The sequence below is a fragment of the Phalaenopsis equestris genome, unplaced genomic scaffold, assembly GCF_001263595.1.
Source record: "Phalaenopsis equestris unplaced genomic scaffold, ASM126359v1 Scaffold214401, whole genome shotgun sequence".
NCBI classification, from domain to species: domain Eukaryota; kingdom Viridiplantae; phylum Streptophyta; class Magnoliopsida; order Asparagales; family Orchidaceae; genus Phalaenopsis; species Phalaenopsis equestris.
The window spans coordinates 174,193-186,900 of NW_018233187.1; the positions used below are offsets into that span (position 1 = coordinate 174,193).

Consider the following 12,708-nt stretch of genomic DNA (forward strand, 5'->3'; position numbering starts at 1 on the left):
AAGTCCATCACCATTAAACTCCCCTGGCTTGCTGATACACCAAAATAATATGTTATTTTAAGCATATATTTTATCCTTTTTTTTGTTATATTGCACTTTAAAAAAGGGTATCTTTATGTTTTTGTTGCAGGTAAATAAATTTGAGGCATTTGGAGCAAAAATAGTAAAAATGACAAAATTTGGAACCTAAACAGCAATACTTGAATTCGCGAGGTCGAACCCGTGACCGACGTATAGTATTATTCGAGCCGCGCATATCGCCAAACGCAACAATCAAATACATCACCACCTGCTGCCGGCGTATAATATTATTCGAGTCATACGTATCGCCAAACTCCCACCGAATGCGACAACCAAACATATCACCCATATTTTCAAATCAGAGAAGCCACAAAAAATGTTGCGCCAAATAGCCTCTTATTGTTGATGGGCGGGTCAGGGGAAGACGAATTATTAACTATAAAAGTCTGAATGTGAAATATGTAATATTAGAAATTTTGAAGGTCTATATCTAGGTCTCCCGCACCTCTAATGCACTACTCATCTGCAGCTTGCAATTCTCTGTCCGCACCGTCAATACCTTCTCTCGTGCTACAGACATTCGCTACGACCGTCGCCCCTATCGCGAACACACTGATCGCCTTTTGCTCTTCTCCTCTCCCGTCGCAAGACTTTCTCTTCCCCCTTTAGTGAGAGAGAGCACCTAGCCACGACCGTCGAACCGCGTCTTCCGCTACGGTTAGCCTATTTTAAGACCGCAAGCCAATGTCTGGCCCTTCTCCCTGACCAACAGACTTCAACCACAACCTTTCCGTCTCGATTTTTTAAGAAAGTTATCTTATAAATTCAATCCATACTTTCCGATTCCGAAGTCATATCTCCCTAGATGCCCCCATTACCAAAACATCCCCAATCTCTCCACATCTGGCGCTCACTCGCCAACAGGCGGTTCCGTTCACCTCCATTAACGGTATGGGGCGGCAATTGCTGCCGTTTTTCGTCGAGCGGTGCCGCGATTTCTCGGGAGCAAAGCTCAAAGAAGATGCTAATATATCTTCTCACGCTGGCCGGCGCCATGGTTGGTGCCTCTTATGCTGCTGTTCCGCTCTATCGTCGTTTCTGCCAGGCCACCGGCTATGGAGGCACCGTTCAACGTCGAGAGGTAAACCTTCGCCATCGGATTTTTTTCTGTCTTCAGAAGATAGATTGATGTTAGGAAAAATATTACACCGGGACTCCAGGACTCCTAAAGCAGTGCTACGTTTGGAGTTGACTCATATGCTGACACATGGAGGTGACAGAAAAATAAAAAAAAAATTATGTTAGCACCGGAGAATATTCCTCTCATGTTATTCCACGTTATTCAGTTATTATTGTGGTGATATTTGTATGTTATTATATTCTGAGAATATTTCCGATGTTATAATAATACAATAACACATCAATACCATAATAATAACACCTAAATAACGCAAAATAACACAGGAGACCGGATCACTAGAAAACACGCGCGTTTTCTTGAAGCCATGTGTCCGCATATGAGTGGACTCCGAACGTAGCTCTACGTTAGGAGTTCTAACGTAATATTTTTCCTTGATGTTAGGGGTTTCAAGCGTTAAGAGACTAGATTAATTTCATTTTTTTATCTCTACATGTGTTTTTCTTTATTTCTATACCTAACACCTAACACTCGCCTGATTTCCTGTAACACATTAACTGCAGATCAAACTTTTGAGGCATTACTCCCATTTATACTAACCAAAAAAAAAAAAAAAAAACTAGTTAATGCAGTTTTGTGTAGAATATACCGTGCATTTGTAGAGAGACTGTTTTATTATTTAGACCTACTTTCTTCATGTTAGATTAGATCATTTAACCACTCCTTTGACTTGTGCAAATCTATGCTACCAAAGTTGTGCCTACTTTTATAAAGGGTCACATCTTTCTCCTAGACTAAGCTAGTCGACTTGCTACCTTATATTGTGATTAAAGAATTTATAACTGCCACACCCCGACTGGCCTACTTTTAAGGGTTAGGTAAGGTGCGATAGAGACGGACAATTCAGTCAGACTAAATTCTCACATGCGCTCATCTTGACTTGTAAAATCAAAATCTAATAGATGATGAACTAGTATAAATAATTCACCGTAAATATACGTGATACATTATATTTCATACTCATTCATATACATACTCAAAAGCGTGGAAAAATCATATTCTCAAAATATATAAACTATATAAAGCTACTAAATCCAACATAAATTAAATACGTACTAAAAAAGTCTGCACAACTTCCAAAACTATACAATACAAAATTGTACAGATCACACCTGTCTACTCATTCCAGAGTTTGTTGTCTCAAACTAGAAGACAACAACGTAGAGTGAGCAACAATGAGCTCGGAGAAATAATTAAGACTAAAATAAGATTTTATTCATATAAAAGAAATAACGTGCATGCTTGTAAGAAAGAAAAGCAGATAGTGTAGAAATCAAGACTGTTGTAGAAATATGTATGTCATAAATATGAAATCATAAGTATAATTAAAAACATATTTATAGACATGTTCATAAACTGTTTATCGTATGTAATTATAGCAATGTCATTTCATAGATATCATTTTAGAATAATATCACTTATAAATGTATATGCCTTAAATATTTTCATATAATTTTATATCATAGGTCCTCTCGACCTTGTCTCAAAGGTCATATAAATTATCGATAAAGATTGAGCTTCCCCCAACATAGCAATTATTAATAGCATCCTAATGCCAATGGTTCCCTAACGTTTTATTACCGCATAGTTCGAACGATTTTCTGAGTTTCATCTCCACCTAAATATCAGGAAATGAGAATAACATATCTCTGCATAGTTTACTTACAAACACTCATGTAATAGTCTATCCATAGTATTTTATGTGATATTTCTTAAAACATAATACCTATAACATGCATTTATAAATATTTCATATAGATATATGAATCATAAGTGAATACCTGCAGTGTATCATAACATAGCATAACATCATATGTATCATAAAAAGAAGTTAACATGCATTCATATATTCACTTTTATGTATTCTTCCATAATATAAAAAATTTCTAAACGCATCATTGTCGAATGTGGAAATACATAAAAACCTATAAAGGATAATTTTTTTCAATTAATATAAGATTATATCACTTGACTTGAATAAACAACTCTTTGACGAGTTCTCTCGTGCTCGTCTCGAACCCGCTTTCTCGTATAAACAATCTGAGAATTTATAAACATCATAAGATTTCATGAAAATACAGCTCACATTATGACTTAATTTGAAACACGCCTTCAATAACAACGCATACCTTAAACAGCTTCTTGGCATAAATCAACCCTTCCAAAACCGCCTAGTTTAATTTTCTCCCCTTCCTATCACCCTAAATTTCACTACTCATTGATTTTCTCCTAAATCCTATACAGAAGCTCGTATAACACTTTCGACGCTTCCGACACAAGTTTGACGCCTCCAACGGCTACTAGAAGGGAAAACATTGCACGAATCGAGGCAAATATCAAAACAGAAGTAAGAGAAAGAAAAAAATGTTTAGAATCATGTGAAAGATGGTTTTGTATTTTTCAAATCCATCCCCAGGCTCGCTCTCGTACCCTGCCGCTCCTAAAAACACTGCTCGCTTGTCTGCTACAGTGCGATATTGCCCGGGCTCGTGAGATCCATCTGATCGCGTGAAATTGAATAGGGAGAGGGAAGGAAATCATAGCATATATCTCAACCCCTTCTTTCCTAGCCATTCGATCAAAATCACACCATTGCATGCCGAGAAAAGTGCATAGAGTCGGTTGGCTGTAGTGGAGAGACAGAATTAGGATTATAATTAAGGGTAATTAATTTAATTAATCTTAATACTTTCAGATTTTATATCTTCCAATCCGTTGATAGTTCATACATAATGCTTTATATGGAATTGATCGATTTCATGTGTAGATTTTTATAAAGTTATTTTGATTGAATTTCGGAGGATGTGAAATTTTGGGTGCTTTACAAAATTGTCATATTTTACCTGTTTCTCAAATTTTGGGCGTTACAATAACATCATGTGAATTTCAGAGGCGTAAATGGGCAATCCTAGAGTGCTAAATTTGCGCCCATCAAACTTTCTTGTTGATATTTATTTAGTATCATGAACTTGTGAGTCAAGTTTATTAAGAAAGTTTTATATGTTTGCACTTTGTAGATTTACGTGCAATTTTATTTAAATTCCTTACATGTGAAATTTTTTTATTGGGAATAATTAATGATTTATGGCTTGTGACAAGGAATGACTCTCTGCAGAGTGTGGAGGAGAAGATCAGGCGTCATACTCTCGATGGGACAAAAGCTGCAAGGTAGTCCTTCACTATTAATAAGTCTGCTCTCTGGATTTGTACATTTGAAGTCTTTCTTTGCTCTGCCATGAATTTTGCTTGCCTTGGAATTTGTTGAGTTTCATCATACATGGCATCTTGAGTTATCCATTTAATGAAGAATTATGCAACGAGTTGTAAGTTGAATGATAGATTTCTTAACCTAAAGTGAGTATAATTTTCTTATCATTGAGTTGATAGGAAATGACATTTTTGCATGCGATAAATTGCTTGCCTAATTTCCTTTTTGTACTGATTTGGTTGATTTTGCAGGATGTTTTTTATTATTAAGTTTTTTTTAGTTTTATTGTTCTGAGACGCAGTTTAGATATCTTCTTACCTTTCCTTAAAGTAGCTGTTAAGCCTATCTTTTCAGCACAAAGGCTTTGGAGCCATATTCTGGATAGATTCATGGAAGTGTCCGTATTTCTCCTGCTTTTACCTGCAGGACTTTTGTATTAAGTTATTTGTGTGTGGTTAAATGTTGGCTAATAGATTTTTGCTGATTGCTTCTTTAAAGCAGAAAACTCACTTAATCTGCTAAACAGCAGTTTCCATCCTTTTTTCTAATGATTTGTCTGTTAGCTATTTCTGCAGAAGGGAAGGTTATAATTTTCTATGATATTTTTTTATCATCATTATTTAAATGTATAACTCATTATTTGTCAATCATTTTCATTCTTTGGTTGCATGAAATGAGACGATATAACTCTGTGAATGATTCTTTCAATTTAGTTTAATTTTGTTGTGTTTTTAGGTTACTAATCCAATTTTATCTATAGGGAGCTTGTCGTTCAATTCAATGCTGATGTTGCTGATGGAATGCCATGGAAGTTTGTTCCTACACAGAGACAGGTCTTTTGTTTTAACCATTTGTAAGATTATAATATGGTTTAAATAGACATATGCCTGCTAAATTTCATTAGTGCTGCAGGTAAGAGTAAAACCTGGTGAAAGCGCACTTGCATTCTACACAGCTGAAAATCGTAGCGCTGCTCCAATAACTGGTGTTTCTACATATAATGTCACCCCGATGAAGGCAAGGAATTCGTTTTATGCCATTTGATGAATGATGAGCTAATTTTCTTTGGAATTATTTATGATGAAGATACACTAGGATTGCACAAGTGTATTGTTGTTGTCATTATTTATGAGATTTTGTGACTCCTATTTTTCTTAATACAATCTTGCAGTTCCAAAATTTCTATAACAATTTCCTCATACATTCAAATCGCAATACATGTTACAAAACTTAATTACTTGACTCATACCTACGTGAGAATCAATCCAAAAATAAAATGTTCGATGTTGAGTTTATTATCTGTTTGCTCACTGGTCTCAAGAAAATGGCCATAGAATTGTCTTCAGCCTAGACAGCCAAATTCAGCTTGACTGGTGAACCTAGTTATATTTTGCTATTTTGAGGAGTGCAAATTTAGCCTTATTAATTCTAGCTGAAGTAACATGGTCAAAGCAACCTTGCCTAAACTTGTGGGCAAATTTGAGGCTAATTTTGCATTCTAACTTGACTTGGGGTTTTTGTTGGATTTTGTTTCATACTCCTTATATTATAAATAGATCTCTTATGAATATGTGCAACTTTCCAGTATTTTTTCTCTTCATGTAATTTCACATGTAGTTTAGTTTCCTTAGACCAGTGTATTGTGTAGGATTTTCTCTCAACTCTCATGGATCACTTGTGGATGTTTTTGCTAAAAATCTCTAGCCTATAAATGTAGGTCTGTTTGATCAAATGATAAATTGGGAACACTACAAGTTGAGTTATTCAACAAGCTCATCATTTTTATTATGCTTAGCTTATGGCTGAGCTGATCGGTTTAGGGGGAACAACCGAGCTCCCAATAGTAACAGACGAGGCATAACAACTGGAGCTTTTATGGACATGGAGAACAACAAGGGGGCCTTCTTTCATGAAACTAGTTGGGTACCTGCAAGATTTACCTGTGATTTAGTTGTGGTTTCCCCGGGTTTTGTGATCTCTTTCAATCCCCTCCAAATTCCGCTCTTTTAAGCATTGTCATACACATCAAAGCAATAAGCATTATACTCCACCCTCTTGGCCATTAATGTGTTCGATCAGCTCTACAGAATCCATATCTATGGGTAAACCCCATTCTTTCAAAATCTCATTTCTCCTTGCAACTTGCTTATGCTGTGTATAAGAACATGTTCAATCCACTTACTAACTTTTAAAGCAATTATTAGGAAGGTTAAATATTCTTTAAATGAGAGAAATAAAATGGTTTCTCATTAGATAAATCATACCTAATTCTCCTTTTCTTTAAAAAAAAATTCAAAAGTGGAAAAATGTCTAACCAGTCCATTTTAAAGTCATTGGTATCATAAGAAATTATACTTTAAGTTTCATACATTGGATATCTGCGTCTACAATAAATTTCTATTTGTGTGCATGCTATTTTTAGATGACATCATAGCACATAATATAGATATGAAGCACAAATGTCAACTGACAAACAGGTAAAAAAACTCTTAAAAAATTAATAAATGTGAAACATCAAAATCAAACTGAATTGTGCCAAATTGACTATAAAAAACATACCTATAAGCACAAATTCTGATTCCTTGCCTTGTTAGTGTGTGATGAAAAATACTCTTGATATTGTTTTTTTTTTTTAATTTTTATTTTGAAGTTTCACTTTTTATTTGTACTGATGGCTTTCTATAAAATTGAAATTCACCTGACTTTTTGTTGTTTTTCAATCATCTCCTAATATTCTTGTATGTTGTTTTTTTCTTTTTCCAAAGGATAGTCCATCTTGCAGTGTCTACTTGTCCACTTACGAAACACTTTCCAAAACCAAAAAAACATTATCCAAAATGTCACTTTTCACTATATACACAGCATAGCTTATTACGATGTATGTGTTTCTTTTTTTTATTGTTGAGTTTCAACGTTTTATTCTTTGAGAGTAATCTCCATTAAAGTTTCTTATCCTATCATGCTACTATTTCCAATTTTGCATTGAATATTTCAATTCATGCTCTACCCTTCTAGTTCTTTCATTAAAACTGAAAATTTATTTATGTCAAAAAGTGCTAAAGTGAATTGGAACTTTAATTCCTAATTACTAACATAAGGGGCATACCTTGATAGTGATTTGAACTCTATATGATACTACATACCAATTTTTCGATCCCAAAGTCAAATTAAAAAATTTGTGTTGCAGTGCTGAGTTATTGAACACTTTCAGAAAATCTATCCCATTCAATCATGAGATGAATGTATTATCCCAATTTTTTCATGGTAATGTGTGTGCCACCATCTCTAATTATTTACTTCTAACACATATGTTGTCAGTACTAGTTTTTTTATTGTTTGTACTAGGGGTGTAAACGAGTCGAACTGAGCTCGAGCCAACCTCTACTAGAGCTCGAGCTTGATTTATCAATCAAGTTTGAGTTTGCTTAATTTTATGAGTTTGAGTCGGCTCGCAAGATTGTTGTTCAATAATAAAGATAATTGTTTTGATTCAAGCAATTATTGTAATAAAATGGCATTAAAAAAAACAATTAGGACATAAATAGTGAAATATCACTTGATATAAGAAAAGAAAATATAGAATTTAAATATTCTTAATAGTTTATGCTAAAAGTCTTGAATTTTGTTATTTAAGCTCACTTTATAGTGACATTCTTTTAAATAAGTTAGCTCACTTACGAGCTAACAAGTTGAGTCAGGCTTGGCTCTCGCTAAGCTTGGTAGCTCATTGAGCTTGGCATACGAACCATTTAACGAGCCAAGCTTGAGTAGGCTTACGAGTGCTTGGCTCAGTTACAGCCCTAGTGTGAGCAAAACAAACTATCCGAAATCTTTCAAAATTTCAATAAGCAATTCTCAGCAACAGTTGGCTCCCATGTTTCTTTAAATAATGGTGGTTTAGAAGTCTTAAATATTCTCAAATGTTGGTTCACCTCACCACCAAATTTAGATCTTGTCTCACTGCTTGAAATTATTTTATTAATAGTGTGATTTAATCAACTATCTAAAAAATCAAGTTCATTAATAGTGTGATTTTCGATCCCATAGTGACATTCTTTTAGATAGTTGATAGTTATTCTTTTCAGTAATTCTCCTTTAAATCCCATTTTATTGAAATTATCTACTGCTTTCATCTTCATTCTGCGATGGCTTGAAAATTTGACTATTCATTCTATTTGGTGTTCCTTCAAGCATGATTATTTGTGAATATATAAATTTATAAATTTAATAAAAATAGTCATCTTGCTTTTAAGCAAACAGGATCAAGTTGGTAGAAACCCGTTTGACTAGATTGTCACATCACATATATTATTTATTTATAATCTTTAAATAGGTCTATCATAATTATTAAAACGAAATTGTTTATAATGTAAATAATCCAAATGAATTACAGAGTTTCTAATAAATTTTATAAACAATTTACACTATCTATACATTTTTAGTTTGTATTACATACATCCTTCTTCTTCTTCAAATTATACATTAAAACATTGAAATGAAAAGGGCAAACCTTGATCATCATATTTTGCCCAATTCGTTTCTTTTTGTTGCCTAAAACAACTGTTCGAGTAATATCTAATGAGCTATAAAACTCAAGTGGGATAAATAATTACAATATAGTGTTGAAAATAAAAAGGGGCAATTACATACAAGCCACCGGAAACTTGCTATTTACAAATCAACCACCCTCTTTTATCCATTTTAAATTCTCAATATCAAAATTCATGGTAAAACCCCAAACCATATTTTTTATTTTTATCAAATACTCAATAGTTTGATCGTCACACACATAAATACATCAGTTCGACATTTCAAAAAAATCACCTAGGTGCTTAATTTGTAAATATCAATGTTTCGGGTGGTCTGCTTATAATTATTCCAAATAAAAAAAGAAAAGAGAATAAAATATCATGTTGATCATTTGAATGAACATTAGTATTAATAATTATAAGCATAGCTAGCTTAGTGCAGGAAACTTTAATTCAATATAGTTTTGATAATTAAACAAGTAAATGATACAAATATTAGATGTAAGCATTAATATATGTAAGCAATGAGTTATGCTGGTCGAATGCTAGTATCAAATATCTTTTTTTACCTTTATTTTTTTTTTCTTGTCATATTCTAATAATTTTCATGTAATGAGTCTAGGTTTTGACACATTGAGATATGACATAGTAATTACCCAAACTCATTGTCACCGTCTACTCCTATGTAGTATTTATCAAAGGCCCATTGATAATGCTTTGATTGCGTCAACATGATAGTTATGAAAGTTAATAACCCTTTTAACTCTCTTATGGAGGCTTAACTTAAAAAGAAATTTGCCTCCCTGTGTGGGCCATCATAATTTGCTAACTTATCTCACATATCACGATATTTCGTAGACATTATTTTTTAGCATCTATATCATAAGCTTTTAAAATATAATTTAGCATTTTTAAGCAGATGTTGACCATCAATATGTATCAACTTATAACTAAGGCATGGCATGGCATGAAATGTAAAAGAATTGGCATCTTGATACTTAGGGTCTGTTTAGGGCAGCTTATTTGCTGCTTATGCGTTTTCAAAATGCTACCCTTTGCTATTTGTTTTGTGCGTTTGGAGTGTGCTTGAGGATTAGCGCGAATCCTTTTCTATTACACGTTGGCCGTAGGTTGAACTTCACAACCCGTGTTTCTTGTTTTAACTTCGTGATAGTACTCTGGGACGATCCCCTCATCTAGTGCCCTTGGTTTCTCTTCTCTGCTCTCCTATCCTGGCTCTTTTTGTTGAGATTCTCCTTCTCTTTTCCTCTCTGTGATCCGGTAAGGTGTGGTGCTATGTAACTTGCTAATGTTGCGGTGAATTCTTGATGAATTGGCTTTGTGTGAGTAGTAGCAAACATTCTTTCAAGAATATCGAAGGGACATTTTATTTCTTTGGCATGCTTTCCCCGTTTATGATGAAATAGTTTTGTGTGGGGAGTGGAAAACATTCTGTGAATAATATCGAGGGATTGACATTTTCATTTTTACGGTTTTCAGTGGAGAACATCAAATCAAATTTCTTTTGCTAGCTTGATTTTTTGGCACAGTGCAACTTGTTTTCATTTTTTTCTTCCTTCTTGGTTTGAAGCACCATTACTAAACTTACATATTTTTTGATAATTGTTGGAGTAAGGGATTTGGGGCCTTATTATTTGTGCACTTGTCTAGAAGTACTATTACTGAACTTTACATATTATTAGGGCTCTTTACATACATAATTGGGGTAAGATATGTAAGCAATTGCTATTGACTGTGGCACCATAGTTTGTCACTTAACAGTGTAGTCCTCCGTTTGGCAAACAAATTTGGGTGGAAGTTTGATTTGAATCTCTGTGGTTGAAATTTGGGATGATATGAGACAATCGTTTAATTTATTGGGTTTGTTTTCTTGAGAAATTATGTAGCATTTCAACTTAATGGAGTCATGGGATGCTTCGTAAAATTAGTTTTATGCTCTTGCGGAATAGTAAATTTGAGGAGCTTTCAATCTCTTGGAAAGCGGATATTAGGGTTATTTTTTATGTTTTTTATTTCATAAGTGAATTTGAGTAGTCTTTTCATCTACTACCTGACTAGGGCTGTCCTTCTTGAAGGGAGTAGTCTTCACGATATCTTAATAATATGTCTCAAGAATCATAGAATTCTCTGATTTTCTTGTGGAGAATGACCTTTGTGATATGGATTTTGAAAGCAATATTTGCATTTGAGCTAGGGGAAATGTTTTAGAAAGATTTGATAGTTTGATTTCTAACAGATTTTGGGTGGATTCCTTTCCCATTACTACTATTCAACAACTTTCTATTTCTATTTCTATTTCTAATAATAGGTTGTGGAAATTACATAAGAATTTGGCTTGTCATCTTAAAAAGTGGATGTAGGAGGTTTTTGGTAGTCTCCCTAATATGAGGTTTGTAACCTATAGAACTCACTTTTGGTTCGATTTTCAACACCGGTGCTGGTCGGTTTTTTAGTTGGGAACTAAAAAAATGTTAGATTTTGATGATGTGGCCAATTTTCTTGCTTATGTGTATGGGATTGTTAGTGGTATAGTTTTAGGTTAAATGTGGAAGTTTAGCTTTCTGTTTTTTGTCATTAGAATTAATTCGTTCAATTCTTTTCTTTACCAATCTAATATTTATTCTAGTTGTTTTAAATCTATGATAACGTTTTTAAATGTAATTTATTGCTTCTTATATTTGTTTCGTTCTTTTTTTAAGTAACACAATGAGTAAGAACAAGGAGGTCGGATCATCAGCCATGTAGGATATGTATGTTACTATTATATTTTGCGACCTCTGTTTAAGGGAAATTGAGCTGGAAAATAGACCCACGACCTATTTTTACAAAGATGAGTTGCAAAATCTTATGATAAAGTTCTAGGAAATGATAGTAGGGGATTACAATATCATGAAATTTAAGAACAATTGAGATCAACTAAAGAAGGATTGAAAAATATGAAAGGAACTAAAAAGGGGATCCACAGGCTTAGCACCTCAAGGGGGGTATTTATAAGCTTTCGAAAGAGAAGAAAAAATGAAAAAAAAATTGAAAAAATCTTAATTTCTTAATAAGTATATTTTTCCTTAAAAATATGCAAAAGAGGAAAAAAACTCTTCTTTATTTATCCTTAATTATTATAAGTTAAACTTGTTTTAATTTCTTTCTGAATAAGCTCTTTATATATATGTATATATATATATATATATATATATATATACACACACACACACACACGTTTACATACCACACATTTCTTATACATTTACATGTCTAGCAGCAAAGCTTGTATATTTACATGCATGACACTCAAATCTCTAATGTTACATCAATAATATCATTATTACCAAGTTTTTAAAAGTGAAGTACATATTTGATTGCTTGAATTTATTACACTAAAGTGTTATATACTTAATTATTAAACTTATAAAATCCAACCTATATAAAGAAAATATTACTTTCAAGATTGCATGATACCAAATTTTTCAGCAAGTTGGGGTATATTCTCAACTTATTTGACAACGTCATCTGAAAATAATGGGCAATTGATACGCCTTCAAAAAATTATTTTCATGCATGAATCACAAAGCATTTTGAGCAAGAAACTATTCCAAATTAGAATTCATGATCATCTAAGCTCTGATTTCATCACACCTATAATCGAACTGAGCATCTCAACAAAACTAACCCATGACGCTAAACTTGGTCCAACTCGGATCCATTCAAGCCCGATCAAGTCATTCAAGAGCGGT

The 12,708-nt window shown here is 33.4% G+C and overlaps 1 protein-coding gene across 2 annotated transcripts in view; it reads left to right on the plus strand.

Annotated features, from left to right (window-relative positions):
- Positions 1–508: 508 nt before the first annotated feature.
- Positions 509–12,708, plus strand: part of LOC110037071 (cytochrome c oxidase assembly protein COX11, mitochondrial) — a 23,655-nt gene continuing 11,455 nt past the window's right edge. Inside the window, exons 1-4 of one of the 2 annotated variants that reach the window (XM_020741645.1) lie at positions 509–1,162; positions 4,335–4,387; positions 5,188–5,260; positions 5,340–5,444. In XM_020741645.1, the coding sequence (XP_020597304.1) occupies positions 887–1,162; positions 4,335–4,387; positions 5,188–5,260; positions 5,340–5,444 (507 nt within the window). In that variant the 5' untranslated portion in view covers positions 509–886. Of the gene's footprint in view, positions 1,163–4,318; positions 4,388–5,187; positions 5,261–5,339; positions 5,445–12,708 lie in introns of both variants that reach the window. The other variant, XM_020741647.1, reaches the window with a different exon arrangement.